General features: G+C 31.6%; 1 protein-coding gene across 1 annotated transcript in view; it reads right to left on the reverse strand.

The window, feature by feature from the left end:
* Positions 1-17500, reverse strand: part of LOC145259190 (uncharacterized) — a 987395-nt gene that overhangs the window by 32942 nt on the left and 936953 nt on the right. The window contains exons 10-11 of the mRNA XM_080116967.1: positions 15555-15619; positions 3870-3944 (exon numbers count right to left, since the gene is read on the reverse strand). Coding sequence (XP_079973093.1) covers positions 3870-3944; positions 15555-15619 — 140 coding nt within the window. The remainder of the gene's footprint in view (positions 1-3869; positions 3945-15554; positions 15620-17500) is intronic.

Raw genomic sequence — 17500 nt, forward strand, 5'->3', positions numbered from 1 at the left:
GCCTCAAGTTTTGACAAGCTTCTGGGCTTGACCATTACTCCTGATCTTAAATGGAACACACATATCAAATCTGTTGCCAAGGCCGCTGGAAAAATGGTGGGATCTTTCTATCGATCCGGTAAATATCTCACTGCCGATTCTATTTTCTATCTATATAAGAGACAAGTACGTCCAAGGATGGAATACTGTTGCCACATCTGGGCAGGAGCTGCTAGAAAGGACTTGTTCTGCCTTGATAGAGTTCAAAATAGAGTTCGTAGCCTCGTAGGAGATGTCCTTTTCTCCTCCTTGCAACCTCTATCTCACAGAAGAGATGTTGCGAGTTTGTCTCTGATGTATCGTTATTTTCATGGAAAGTGTTCGACTGAGCTTCAATCTATGGCCCCCCTCGCCAAACTTTCACAAGAAACACTCGTGTAGGTGTAAACACTATCAATAATTCCCCTCACTCTTTATCTGTGCCTAAACCTAAACGTAGATTCCATGAACAAAGCTTTTTTCTTAGAACTGCACGCCTGTGGAATTGTCTTCCGTTTTCCTGCTTTCCGGCTGACTACAATATGGTTGTGTTCAAGTCTAACGTAAGTAAGTTCTTGATGAGCCGTTCCATATAAGTTATCAAATTTAACAAATTTTCATTACTAATGATTACTATATTGTCCAATTTCTACTGTACACTCTTTAACCCTTATCCTTGAGTGACCTCTTGGCCTTGATAATGTGGTGATGCCTATGTAAAAAAAAAGAAAAAAAAGATAGATCGAACTGAAAATGAAAGTGAAGAGTGTTTGTGAGAATAACTCTGTTGATATATTTAACTGCTATCCTTTGTGAGAGAGAGATAAACTAAAAATAATGCGCAGTCAAACGTGGATTCTCCAAAAATACAACAGAAGATAACAAAAATCACAAGACAAAGAAGTAGAACACATCTAATACTTTAATCTACAACTAATTGGCCTTCGGGCCAAGATCAAAGTGTAGTATCTGTTCCGGCAGATACTGCACTTAAGATAATTTGTACCAGTCAATGGAGGGGAAACCCTCTATACTGGGACAATTATTATTTTTGGTAACCAGAGTGACCCCTTTTAGGGGAGCTGGTTTTTACCTCACATTAAAAACGGCCTTGTGCCTAATTTGCTCAGTGGGGGAGCAAATAAATACCATCTGTTCCGGCAGATGCTGCACTTAAGATAATTTGTACCAGTCAATGGAGGGGAAACCCTCTATACTGGGACAATTATTATTTTTGGTAACCAGAGTGACCCCTTTTAGGGGAGCTGGTTTTTACCTCACATTAAAAACGGCCTTGTGCCTAATTTGCTCAGTGGGGGAGCAAATAAACACCATCTGTTCCGGCAGATGCTGCACTTAAGATAATTTGTACCAGTCAATGGAGGGGAAACCCTCTATACTGGGACAATTATTATTTTTGGTAACCAGAGTGACCCCTTTTTGCCTACTTTTAGGGGAGCTGGTTTTTACCTCACATTAAAAACGGCCTTGTGCCTAATTTGCTCAGTGGGGGAGCAAATAAATACCATCTGTTCCGGCAGATGCTGCACTTAAGATAATTTGTACCAGTCAATGGAGGGGAAACCCTCTATACTGGGACAATTATTATTTTTGGTAACCAGAGTGACCCCTTTTAGGGGAGCTGGTTTTTACCTCACATTAAAAACGGCCTTGTGCCTAATTTGCTCAGTGGGGGAGCAAATAAACACCATCTGTTCCGGCAGATGCTGCACTTAAGATAATTTGTACCAGTCAATGGAGGGGAAACCCTCTATACTGGGACAATTATTATTTTTGGTAACCAGAGTGCCCCCTTTTTGCCTACTTTTAGGGGAGCTGGTTTTTACCTCACATTAAAAACGGCCTTGTGCCTAATTTGCTCAGTGGGGGAGCAAATAAATACCATCTGTTCCGGCAGATGCTGCACTTAAGATAATTTGTACCAGTCAATGGAGGGGAAACCCTCTATACTGTGACAATTATTATTTTTGGTAACCAGAGTGCCCCCTTTTTGCCTACTTTTAGGGGAGCTGGTTTTTACCTCACATTAAAAACGGCCTTGTGCCTAATTTGCTCAGTGGGGGAGCAAATAAATACCATCTGTTCCGGCAGATGCTGCAAGATATGACTAGCTAGGACTAGCTATGACTAGCAAAGACCAGATGTGGGGGCAACCCCACATGCCTGACCTTTAACCAGCTCCCATTTCCCACCTCTCGGGAGCTGGTCCCCTTTTTCCCTTCCCCCTCCCTTCACTCCTCACATTAAAAATCGGCCTTGTGCCTAATTTGCTCAGTGGGGGAGCAAATAAACACCATCTGTTCCGGCAGATGCTGCACTTAAGATAATTTGTACCAGTCAATGGAGGGGAAACCCTCTATACTGGGACAATTATTATTTTTGGTAACCAGAGTGCCCCCTTTTTGCCTACTTTTAGGGGAGCTGGTTTTTACCTCACATTAAAAACGGCCTTGTGCCTAATTTGCTCAGTGGGGGAGCAAATAAATACCATCTGTTCCGGCAGATGCTGCAAGCTATGACTAGCTAGGACTAGCAAAGACCAGATGTGGGGGCAACCCCATATGCCTGACCTCTAACCAGCTCCCATTTCCCACCTCTCGGGAGCTGGTCCCCTTTTTCCCTCCCCTCCCTCCCTTCACTCCTCACATTAAAAATCGGCCTTGTGCCTAATTTGCTCGGTGGGGGAGCAAATAAATACCATCTGTTCCGGCAGATACTGCAAGCTATGACTAGCTATGACTAGCAAAGACCAGATGTGGGGGCAACACCATATGCCTGACCTCTAACCAGCTCCCATTTCCCACCTCTCGGGAGCTGGTCCCCTTTTTCCCTCCCCTCCCTCCCTTCACTCCTCACATTAAAAATCGGCCTTGTGCCTAATTTGCTCGGTGGGGGAGCAAATAAATACCATCTGTTCCGGCAGATACTACAAGCTATGACTAGCTATGACTAGCAAAGACCAGATGTGGGGGCAACCTCACATGCCTGACCTTTAACCAGCTCCCATTTCCCACCTCTCGGGAGCTGGTCCCCTTTTTCCCTTCCCCCTCCCTTCACTCCTCACATTAAAAATCGGCCTTGTGCCTAATTTTCTCGGTGAGGGAGCAAATAAATACCATCTGTTCCGGCAGATACTGCAAGCAAAGACCATATGGGTGGGCAACCTCACATATAAGACCTTGGTCAATGTAGGGGCAACCCTTCATACCAATTGTCATTATCCAACTCCCCTACTCCCCGGGGAGTTGGTCCCCATTTCCCCTTTACTCCTCACATTAAAAATCGGCCTTGTGCCTAATTTGCTCGGTGGGGGGCAAATAAATACCATTTGTTCTTCACATGCTGCACTTCCATTTCTTGTTCTCTTTTGGTTGAGGAGCAGTCCTTCACGACTGAGACAATTTTAATTTTTGTACCTTTTCTCCACGTTAAAAAAAAAACGACCCTGGTGTCTAACTCTGTTTCGTGGAGAGGCATTGTAAATAGGTACAACTAATTAGCCGACTGGAAAACATGATTGATTATATCGGTACTGAGGGTATCTTTTGTTGTACATGTAACTTCCTGCCTTGCTGAGAAAACAGAAATGCAATAAAGTAGTCCTCGCAGTAGATCAAATGTCATTTCACGTCATGCATTTAGATACCCTGGTTTTAGGAGTAATACCACTGTTAACAGTTAATAAAGAGTGCAGATAACGTTGTTACCTAAAAAATTTGATAGCAATGGAGCACATTTATATATCAGTTAAGAAACTAAAATAAAATAAACTTTACATTGATACAAGCCAATAGTACTATATAAGATATTTCAAACATGGTATTACTTACGGATAAGGAAGAAGGTTGTTGCACCAACAAATTGCATTGGTTGGCAAGCATCCTTTGCGTTCTGGTTAGGAGTTCCTGTAAATAACAAAAATAAAATAATGTTTTCTTTTTTTTTCAGAAAAAAAAGATATGAATGTTATATTTTGTAGTAAAACAATATTGATTGTAATATAATTAGAATATCTAATAAGGAGTTGAATTGCATTGTATGATAAAGTGTTTTAATTATTTTATGTGGATTTTTATGGACAAATAAAAATGAAGTTGAAAATTCTGGCGACAGAAATATAAATAAATAAGATAAACGATCAGAATTATATAATGTGATGTTTTCTTTCTAAAATCCGAATTTCGTAGTATGATTTAAAAGGTTCTCAGAAACGCTTATATATTTCTCTTCTTTCAAATTGCGTCTGTTATAACTGATAGTATATATATATATATATATATATATATATATATATATATATATATATATATATATATATATATATATATATATATGATATATAAATAATATATATATATATTATATATAATATATAATATACATATAATATATATAATATATATGTATATATAATATATAATATATAATATATATATATATAATATATGTATATAATATATATAATATATGTATATAATATATATGTATATATATAATATATATATAATATATATATAATATATATAATATATATGTATATATATAATATATATATATAATATATATGATATATAATATATATGTAATGCATATATAATATATATATATATATATATATATATATATATATATTATATATGCATTACATATATATTATATATCATATATATTATATATATATATTATATATATACATATATATTATATATATTATATATATATTATATATATATATATATATATAAAGCATCACAACTGGTGATTCCATTAGGACAATTTTACTATGTATAATTAGAACCTAGTTATATTTAGTATGAAATACTTATTAATGTCTGCTTTTTTCTGATCGTTTTATTAAACGCTATTAACCATTTTGTAAAGTGTGTTTCAGGATACACATAGAAAATTATTGCCATAAAGCGAGGTGTTGATGCTGCAAAAGTGTCAGTTTTTCAATATTTTAACCAATAAATCTTGTGCGATTGGAGTTTATAAAAACGTTTACGTAAATATTTTATGCACGCTTACAAGATTCAACTTGTGTAGAAATTTAATAGCACTGGACATCGTTACATTTAGTGAATTGGCCAAATGACACAATGTCATTGAATTTTTCTTTCAGTCATGAATCCTCTTTTCATAAAAGGACTATGTCAGTTAACATAGTTGCTGAGTTTGGCGCAGAATTCATGCTTGAAAGACAACTGCATCCAGAAAAAAGGCCCTGTTTGCTACGATTTTATAGTCTGGTGAAATTATTTGTCTATATGTCTTCAAATGTGATGATGATGGTCAGAATGATAGAATAAACGGTCGGCGAAACGACCGATGGATATACATGTTGAAGACGTGATTTCATTACGACAACCCCACATGTCACACAGTACGTGATACAACCAATTTACCGAGAAATACATTGATATTGGACCACATTTATTGCGATTATCCACATTAGATTATTTTGCGGCAGATAAGTAAAGTCCAATTAATATGCTGCAGAACGCGACACAAATAGAAATTTAAAGGATAACATTCGACTCGATATTGGCGGAAAACGTTCTAATTTAATGGGTAGAATATATGAATATTGGACCCCTAGATTACGCCATATACCCACGAAACGGGAGACCGTGTGCGCGAAATTATATTTAAATTATCAATGTCAAAATATATCCTATAGATTAAACCACATATTGATATCAACATAGTGTTCTGAGATTAATAAGAATTTAAAGTTCACTGCTTCTAAAAAATCGTCCGATATAACCCGTACATATATATATATATATATATATATATATATATATATATATATATATATATATACATATATATTTATATATATATATATATATAGAGAGAGAGAGAGAGAAAGAGAAATAGAGGGTGTATAGTAGGTTTGAAGCTCTTGTTAAAATTATAGACATCTCTTGTATTTATGGAATGTAGTAGACATCACTTAATGTGCAATGCCCAAGATACAGTTTAGAAGAATACATTTAATAGGATGTGTCAGCATGATATGGCTTCAATGTCGCATTACCATAGATGTCAAATAAACTAAATAGACTACATTTTCATATAATGGTAATATGTATTGCTCGTCCTCACAACGCACAAAACGGCTCTTTTAAAATAAATCAAAAATAATACATGTAAAATAAGTAATTATTTTTAATAAACAACGTGCCTTTAAAATGTGTATTGTTTTATACGGTAATATATATATATATATATATATATATATATATATAGAGAGAGAGAGAGAGAGAGAGAGAGAGAAAGAGAGACAGATATATATATATATATATATATATATATATATAGATAGATAGATATAGTGATAGAAAGATAGATCTATAACAAATACGGTAAATATATATATATATATACATCCATATAAATCTATAATTAATACGGTGTGTGTATATATATATATATATATACATATCTATACATATAAATCTATAATAAATACGGTGTATATATATACATACATATATACATATATATAGATATAGATATATAATAAATGACATGTATTTATTTGAAATTTTATAATGTTGACTAACTTACACTTTATTTCTTTTCATTCAAATTGAATTAACAATGCTTTGCAGTATCTGTTTCGTTGCATAAAATCATTAACTCAACAATCACTCCACAAAAAACAACATAAATTGTCTTTAGACATGACTAAAATATCCAAAAATTAGAAGATTGTTGCAAATTCCCTCTAGTTAACTTACATTGCGCCATTTTGAACTTAGAAATAAAATCACTAAAACGCACATATTCGTATTAAATATGACATTAACAAAGGTGTATCTAAGAATGTCCGATTTAGCAATTAGTAAATGTATTATTTACATAATTATATTCATATTTAACTCAATTACATCAATAATGTATTTCACATGTTCACGTACCTACTCTATTTATACGAAACGTTAAAAAAAACAATTTCAATTTCCGTTTGCATTAAATTATTTATTAATCTGGATTTAAATCTATACGGAATTTAAGTTTTTCTTACCGTTATAATTAAATTGTTATATAAATTATAATTCTTTATATATTTTTTTTAATTTTAAAACAATGTTTTATTTTGTTGCAATACACGATTTCCATATGTTATCCGTTAAACTCTAGCGAAAATATTAATAATCAAACTCTGACTTTTTAAAGATCACATAGTTATTTCTCTTTTGTCAAAAGCTAAACTATATAGTCTCTGATTTTTATTTTTCTACACTCTTTATCTTTCTTTCTTTCTTCTTTCTTTTTATCTTTCTACTTTTTCCTAATAAATAATATTTATATATATATATTTATATATATATTCCAATGTCATTCATTTTGTATAGTTCATTAATTATTCCAATGTATACTATAAATGAATGAACTCACACATTGAATATAACATATTATATTAAAACCATTTTTATATACAAGCGTATATATTTATAAATATTATTTATCGATATTCTGAATTAAATTATAATCATCAGATGAATGTTTAATAATATTTTCCATTAATTATTATACATATTATAATTCATTTTCTCTTAATATCGAATTACTACAAATTAATTTACTACACTTATATTCTTTTTTTTCATACATTATAATAAATAATAATTATTATTATTATTATCATTATTATTATTATTATTATTATTATTATTATTATTATTTTGAAAGTAATTCTTTAAAATTTACATTCCAGTTATGTTTCTACTCTAACATGCTTCAATCAAGTATTAATAAATATTTCTCAAACTACACTGCGTGCCAAATTATTAACAAGATGACATTTTTTCACCAGTTTCAAAAACTTACCGGTAGTTTCGTATCAAACGCTTCCGAAACGTTGCCATTGCTGAGCTGCACCTACTGTGAACTTTTCTTACTGTTCCGCACAATGTAAACAATTTGCCATCGTAATTTCTGAATCCACGGTATATGAGGTGTGTCAACTTATTAATAAGGCAGTTTGTTTCGTCAATAAAATGGGTCAAAAAGGTGGTTTAAATAGTTCTGAAAAGAGTACTATTACACGACAGCCAGCAAAAGATAAAACTACCTTCGAAATATCGAAAATGATAGGAAGATACAATCAAACTGTGAAGAACTTTGTCACGGACTCTACAAACGTACGTAAAATAGCTAATAAAGTTACATCTAGAGTTGTTTCACGCCGTTCTCTACTCCAAGTTAAACGTGAAGTTGTTAAGAAGCCTGGGCAGACAATCGAGAAATATATGACCAAGCAGGATTGAAGAATGTCTCAAAAAGTACTCGATGTTGCCTTCTGAAAGAATTGGCACAACCTGTTAAGCCTGTGACAAAGCCTACATTAAAGCATCATCACATACAAAACAGATTGTAATGGGCAGAAGACAAGGGGAAAACGGAGTTTTCCAAAGTGTTATTCACGGATGAAGTGCGTGTCACTCTTGGTGGTCCAGAAGGCTTAAGTAAGGGATGGGTCTTGGATGGATGACATGTCATCAGCGTTTAAGGCGCCAACAAGGTAGTGGTGGGATAATGATTGGGGCTGGGATTATCGGAAGTACTTTAGTTGGCCCATGGTGAGTTCCAGAAGACGTAAAAATGGCGATAAATGCTTACATAGGAGCACTTCGAACTATAGCTGCAAAAACAAAGGTGGACGTTCAGAAGAACCATTATTTTTATGCAGGATAATGCTCCCTCGCACGCAGCAATATAAAAGCACAGATTATTTGCAAAAACTGGAGTTCTCTAGGTTACAGAAGATGGAGTGGCTTGCGAATTCACCAGATTTGAACCCAATTGAGAACTTTTGGAGTATTATGAAGCGACGGCTCTAGGCAAGTCGATGCAAATTTAAGAGAAAAGATGTTGTTGGATCCTCTCCAAGATGTATGGCGAGGAATAACTGCTGGCGAAATCACAAATTTGACTAGTTCTGTGGACGTATTTTACAAGTCATTAATCACAAATCCCCTAGTAATTATGTCAACGTAAAATTAGCTATATAGTTATTGTGTTATACGCATTATACTTGTTCATTTAATGTATGACAAAATTTTCAATACACATATTATGGGTATATTATGTTTTTTCTCAACCTCGTTAATAACTTGACCCACTGAAATCAACGAATAGTCATATCTTCAGCCAGAGTCTTGCTAATACAGCTTTAAATACTGTTATCTTCTGACGGGAGTAGCTGAATAGTATTGAAAGCACTTTCTCAGAGTTTTATGGATTTTTATTCATTCGTTCCTTAAATATGTAAACTCATTAATAATTTGATACGCAGTTAAGTGACGTAGTAAATAACCATTTTTGGTTTTACATTTGATAAATCTTAATTTGATTTACAATTGGATTTAAATGTACACTAATCACATAATAGTATGTTATTTTACTTACTTAAATAAATATTCAAATGAAATTCAATTTTTATTTTGCTTTTGATTATGTAAGGTGTTTTATGTTGACATAATAAAATATATTTAACTTACCCCAATTTATTTTTCTATATTTAAAATGGCATTTAAACTCATAATTAGTATGTTTATGTACTGTAATGCAACTAAGGCTTAGCACATTTAAATCTTTGCACCCACAGTGTTATCTATTTTTGATGTTTTCTTCTATCTGCCTTCTTCTTCCTCTTACCCTTTGCTTCCTTTTATTATATTTAACCCTATGATTCTGAAATAAAATTATAAATGTTTGGTTAATATGTGTATATATTAAAAAATTGTTTGCCTTGATTAATTTTGAATATATTGCTATATTTTCTGGTGAGGTAAGAGAACAATCGATTCACTAATTGGTGTAATAATAAAATGAATTATTTCGTGCTACGAAACAGATACTCTCAAGATTATGAATGTCAACGGAATTTATAAAATAAATTGTAAGATGGTCAACACCATGAACTTTGGAATGTAGAATTATGTCATTTATTCTGTTATGTAATTACATTGAGTTATTTAAATAAGGACTGGTGTATATAAAAACGGAAATATAGGCGTATAAAGCATATTTCCACAGATATATATATATATATATATATATATATATATATATATATATATATTCACGAAACAGCTGTAAGAGCTTAACGCCAAACTAGGTGAATTTCTATTCATGTAGGTTGAGATTTTATTCAATTGACGTATATATGCTCTGAAAAATCTTTTGAAAATTGATTGAGCTGAGATTATAATAGAGTTGGTATTATAGACAATTATATTCTAAACTTGCAACAGAAAGGAATTGTCGATAAAATAAAATAATATATATATATATATATGTATATATACATACATGCATACATATATATACATATATATATGTGCATACTTACATGCATATATATACATATATATATATATACATTCATATGTATATGCATATATGTGTATATATATGTATATATATATATATATATATATATATATATATATATATATATATATATATAGATATATATATATATATATTGGGGATGTATGCGTGAGGGTGTATATATTTGTAGATATTTACACACACATGTAATTATATATATATATATATTTATATATATATATATATATATATATATATATATATATATATATATATATATGCGTTTGTGTGCATTGTAAATTCATAAATTTCCAAAGAAGAAACAATTAAACACATGCTTTTATTACTTAAATTATATTGACTATTCAATATTATTAAAACTTTCGTTCAAAGTTTAACTAAAATGTTCAGCGATTTTCTAAATTGGCTCTTCTAAGTTAAAATAATATTGAGAAATCTACCTTTAAATATATAAAAATGAAATAAAGTAAATTTAGGAGACATCATTATAAGGCATTATAATGAAAATTGCTCATAAAGACAGCCGTTTAAACAATAAATTGTAAAATGTTTTCATATCAACAGAATGGCAGGAAAATATGGCAATTATTAATATGAAAATTAGAAAAATAAGCACAAAAACTAAAATAAAATAGTTATAAATGATTTAAGCATGCGGAAAAATAATAACAGTCAATAATGTTACACAGCCGATTTTGTTACGAGCAAGATAAACCTGATGCAAATATTTCTATGGACACTGGGTTGAATAAATAAATGTTTCCAATTCCGAAACACAATACTAATTACATACATATCGACATGGGATAATGCGTTTTACGCCTACAGCCACAAATTGTATGCATTTCTTTATTATATACTATTCTTACTTTATCCTGCTTTAGTTCTGTTTTTATTTTATTTTTCAGTACTAAAAGCAAACACTTTCAAGCATCCGACTAGCGTATCTTTCACGAGGCAGTAGTTAAAATGTAAAGAATAACAACGAAATGGTTATTAATTCCAGATTGTTGTCTTCCATTGCATTGTTTCCTCCCTCTATTCACTCGCTTTCAAAAATTGCAATTACAGCATCAATCAAGCTTTTGATGTTTTCCGTATCGTTCACGACTAATTTGCAGGTATTCACTTAAATGCGCCATGACATTTTTCGCGCACTTTTCTACGACTTCAGAGAATTTGCGCGTCTTTATTGAAACGATAAGAGAATCGCCCGCGTTTCTTTTGACGTGTTATTTTTTTTATTAAATAATTTGTAGTTGTTATCATAGTTTTATGTGTTTTGTTTTGTGCTCTCGCTTCGTTATTGTTTCCTGTTTTGCTCGGCATATTTGGTTTAGAGGTTATCATTTGTAAGACTTCAGTTTTATAGCGAAAACAATAAAAAGTATCTTTCTTCTCTTTTAATGGACGCGTTTGTGCGCATGCATTAGAAAACCTCTGTATAAAGTTTCTTTCATTTTCCTTTTTTATTATTCTTTTCAAATTTCAAACGTTTTTTTTCTTAAAAGATGACCTATTCCTCCTACCATTAGATGTTAGTAAAAGTAAGTTTTGCGCGTCATTAAACATAAAAACCTACTTTGTCAATGTTTATTATGATAAATCCGCCATTTTTGGTGCTTGTGCAACCCAGATATTGTGCCTATCGATGGGAGAAGATTTGCAAATATGCTGTAAGAATAATCCTTGTATTTCTTAGAATTTTCCACGTTGTAATAAATTCATAAACAGAACTCATCATTAACACTAAAAATGAAAAGTAATTACATCAGAGATTATCCTATATTTGTACAAGTTCACAATTCGTACATGCAAGGAGTATAGTTGCCACATCTGTGCTGATCCATCTAATAATAAGCTGTCTAATTTACACAGGCTCGACATTTTTTCTCAAAATTATAAGTTCTAGTAATATCGGCCGAGCTCCAACCCCTCACTTATCGACGCATTGATTAATCCCTGTGCCTGCATCACAAGTACTTTCATCGAATGTGTTCTGGTGAATTTATCGCATTTGTGAACCCCTAGGGATATACTCTAAACTAAAGCGACCAAAATCAAGATCCCATGTCTTCATTATTATGTTTCTTGGCTGGCGGAAAAACTTCAACTCTTATAGATTATAAGCTCGGGCGGGTTAGATGATAATATTCTATACTTGGTCTCTGCTTCCTGGAGTGCATTAATCTTTAGAAGTGTTAATATACGTAAACCAAATTTCGAACTGCTTCATATCGCCTCTTATACTTATCCGAGATAGTAGGTTATTTTTTACTCAAAGTCACTATATGCGGTGCAAATAAGTAAGAAGATAGTTTATGTATTCTCCCGTATAGTTAGATTCAGGAAAAATTTATTTTAACAGGATTTCTTAAACTTCTATATCTGGAATAAACTGACGTAGGATTATTATCCCCGAGCTATCAAAACAGCATTAAATCATTTATGACGAGTACGTGCCATTGAACTTCCTTTTTATTGCATTAAGCATGTTAATCATTTTCTAGTATTCTTTGTCACTCGATTGAAACCCATCTCTATCCTAAACTCTTCACCTCGATTAGATTGGTTTTGATATTAGACCCACAGATGCAAGTGTTATACTCCTAGGAGAATTACTCTTTTATTTTAATAACCGTATATGTTTTCACCCTTAAAGCGGTCTAAAGGGTCTCAGCATTGGCAAAAGAGCATACTTTGTTCTAAAGAATTATGTGCTCGAGCAACTTAAAATCCAGCTTTAAGGTTTTGTTTGGGAGAGTTACCACAAAATGCGTTATAGTGGGTGTGTGTATATATTCTTTGGGCGACCTGTAAAACTTTAAATATCGAATATAACAGCAAATCCTGAAAGAACAGTCAGATAATTCTATCTATTGACTTCAAACAGCTACATACCTAGAAAACGAATCTATTAAATCTGCCGTGACTGTGGGACAAAAAGGGAGTATGAAACAGCCTTAGTATAAATTAGTGGCTCCAATCCTGCTGAGTTAAAAGAGTTTAAGGGGAAAATAAAAGGGCATTCCAAAGTCTTGTGCACGATATACAACGGAACTATTATCTAATAATAAATGCAGAAAAAACATTTAAAAAATGGCTGGTAAATATCATCGGTGAATAAAGTGCAAGAAATATTTAAGTTATTGAACGTGAAAAAAAAAACGGTTAAACTCATAAGTATAACTCGGATAGAATGCATTAGGTAGTGGCGGAATGTTTGACATTCGTAATCTTGCAGGAGATTTAACAAAATAATAAGAAAATTGAATATATAGAAGGCGTATGTGTAAACCGGTTTATATGCTTCTTTAATTTTATTTCATCTGTTGACGTATTTAAATGTTTTTTTTTCTTTCCTTCTATATCTAAGTTTGCTACATATGAATTTCGCTAATTTAAGATAGTTGCTTGAAATTTACTATCATAACCAATTTTTCTCTTTTTTTGTTGCATTTGTGTGTGGGTTTTTGTTTCTTTTTTGAAAGATTTTTAAAATATCAATTCACATCAATGTCCGTGGGTAAAATAAACCTCTTTGATACAAGTTCATCACTGATATTGCAATGTCCGGGATTGCAAGATATTTACAGCAGGAACTGATATATTAATATAGTTTTGCTTACAAATGAAATGGAATATAATGGAAACATGGAACTTATTGCATCTCTACAGGGTAGAAAAGAGTATTTACAATGTGGTGTCTGATCATCACATATGTTCGTTTTAAGCTTATCACATGCAAGAGCGGCGTTACTTTTTTTCTCTACTTAATTTTTTGTCTCGATGTATAACACGTGAGTGAAATTTAATGCCTGAGTTTTCATGAGAAATTCGGTGTAAAAACTTATCCTGCTACTAAAAATTGAAAAGAAACCTTTTTTTGTGTGCATCGCGTCAGGTAGAATTAGGAAGGGAATGTTTCCTTGCAGGCTATAACACGGTCGTCTTCAAATCTATAACTAATATAGCCAACTTTCTCAATACTTGATATCGACGATCTGTTTTACGCAGATTCAGTTACTTGGAGAAAGGCGTCTAATGCCGATTAATTTACAAAAGAATCAGTCCGTTGAGTTCTTATTTTTCATTTTCGATTTTATGAGATGAATGTTTTTTTTTAATAACGTTCACCACAACCCAATTCAGAGCTACTAGTACTAGGGGCAATACATAACTGAGATGAGCAAGATGTTTATTAACATTACACGTAAACTTCTGCATGTAAACAGGTAGCAAGTGGGAATTTCAAAGTTAAGTTGGTCGTGAGACAAAACAATTACAATAGGAGTTTAATTACTTCTGCCACATTTAATTACTTCTACAGTAAAGGTGTGTGATTTTATTTCTCGGCGTGTTTGTCGGGAGTATGTACTTTCAGGAAGAACAAGTGTACTAAGTTCACATAACCCATTGCATTACATTATTTGACGTTCTGTATATGACCTTAAACTATATCCGATCGTATGGCCCGGCTTGCGGGCTTTGGGGTGTGTGTAGCAACCTTTTAATTGCAATTGCTCCCAGGTCCACTCTGACCCGGAGTGGAAGTACCTGTTAGTATCCCAACTATAGGTTAAATAGCAACAGGCATGGAAAAAAAACAAATATACTCTATAAAAAAGTGGTATTCAAAATCACCGGATTAGGCATCAAATAACCTGAAAAGGGTGGTATGCCATAAAAAAACAATCAATTACATTATTTGAAAACAGGCACATGGAGGCAACACTGCCTCGAGTAAAAAGTCTTGTCTCTGCAACAATTTAAAATAACTTTCTTTATTCCTGTATGTTGCAAGCCGTAGGTAATATCCCCATGAACAGAATTTCTTTACAATAACTTATATATGTTAATCAAATTACATTTTTATGAGTCTGTGCAGACTACAACATGCCTGTCTTCGAATTCAACGTAAAAAATATTTGTAATAAACTTCCCGTGAATGATATTTTCTTTCAAATTTCATTCATCAATTTTAATCTTTTTATAAATGTTTGATCATGAAATCAAAATCCATTAATCCCATTCACATTTTTTACAGTATGAGTTTTTTGTCATGATAAGTGGCATTACTTAGAAAAATATTTAAAAACATTCTTAGAAAATATAAAAAACATATATAAGGGATTTTTACTTACCAACTTCCATTTTAAAAAAGGTTTTCGTAATTTTCTTTATCCGAATACACTGATATGTTGATTCGCTAAAATAAAAAGAGAAGTTAAAAAAATGGTAAAATGTGCCAACATTGAAAAAATGAACAAACATGAAAAATTATAAAAAGTGAGCATCTTAAAGCCATCACAATTTCAAGACAACATGAAAACAAAAAAAAGTCATTCATTGTCAAATCTATCGCAGAAATAATTGAGGAAAAATAGCAATTGTTAAGATTCATATATTCTTATCGCTTGCAGATGAGCATTCTTTTTAAACTAAAGCGGAATTATATGAACAAGATAAAGACACACTACGCAAAAAGGTATATCCCCTGATAGGGATATTAGAACCATCTTAAATGATATGTTAACAAGTGTATCAGTCAAATATGTTGCCGAAATAGCAATTGGATTATTCTAGCGCTCTGGAAGGTGCATTACACATTATGCAATATTAAACCTATAAATAATACTACACCTATGAATAATACCAATATTTTCTACATTGGAGAAATAATGCAACATAATATTAACATGTTAAAAAGCAAATAATACTGCTATATGGAAAAAAGACTACATGCTTGACATAAAATAATTAATACTAGAATAACCCGTGGATATTCCACAATAGTTGAAGATTTTAAAAACACATAATTAAAAGGAATAAGAAATAAAATAAAGCATATAACCACAAGTTAAAAAAATACCTTTCACAAAGGTATTTTTAAAACTTTTAATGGTAAAAATAATTAATTCAAAAATGTACATTTTTCAATAAATACTCCAAACAAAACTCATTATTTTTCAGTTTCTAAATATTTTTTAATATAAATAATAATAGGACATATTTCAATAAACTTGCATATTTGATTAAATTTGGAAAATAATCTATTATTACAAAAAAAACATATGTGTTTCCCTCAAGGTGATTTTGTTTTTAATTATGATATGAAATAGTAAATTTGAGAAGGTAAACAGACAGCTATGTTATTTTTTTGGTTGTTTCGCAAATATTTGGAGAGAAAATTGTTTTAATTATTTTTTTACTGATAATAAAGACGTAATTTGTTTCTCATTAATAAAAATTTGCGAGGATTATTTTTTAACACCGGACATCTGAAAATGAAAATTGGCATTTGCATTTTCTAAATTCTATTTTGCTTGCAGTAATATATATTGTTTTCGTCAGAACCACCAAATCTGAGAATGAAATCCATTAAATCCGCTTTCAAATTGTAATCTAAATATATATCAAATAAGCATTATTACTTTAATTTTAAGCTTGTACACAATAGTTGCAATTTTTTGTTAAAATGTAAGACGTTTACTTTAATACACAATAGTATTCTATATTATATATAAAAAAGAAGCCGCAGCAATTCCACTCTGGAAAAAAGTATCGAGGGTTGGCAAAAGCATATGACACATACAAATTCCATACAACTAGACTAATAACTACTATCTAAGGTAACTTTACAACATCTTTGCAGACACATTCAATCGTGATAATATAATACGGCATTACATCGTAGGAGATACATCAGCAGAATCGCCGAATCGTTAGAAGAAGGGGTACCTATCTATCCATCTATCTATCTATCTATCTATCTATCTATATCTCTCGCCCTCTCTCTCTCTCTCATATATATATATATATATATATATATATATATATATATATATATACATATATATATATATATATATATATATATATATATATATATATATATATATACCGGCAGAAAAGCAAAGAGATATTGTAAGAGAGATTGAAAGAAAACAAAGAAATCAAATTGTTATTGTACCTCGTAGTATTTTCTGTTTGTTTCTAAAGTAAAAAAAAAATTATTTTATTGTTAGAATTGAATATAAATTTATGAGGGAGAAAGTCCAATGAAATTCAATAAACCAACACATTTACG

Source organism: Euprymna scolopes, chromosome 34 (assembly GCF_053919585.1).
Source record: "Euprymna scolopes isolate OS-2025 chromosome 34, ASM5391958v1, whole genome shotgun sequence".
Lineage (NCBI taxonomy): Eukaryota > Metazoa > Mollusca > Cephalopoda > Sepiida > Sepiolidae > Euprymna > Euprymna scolopes.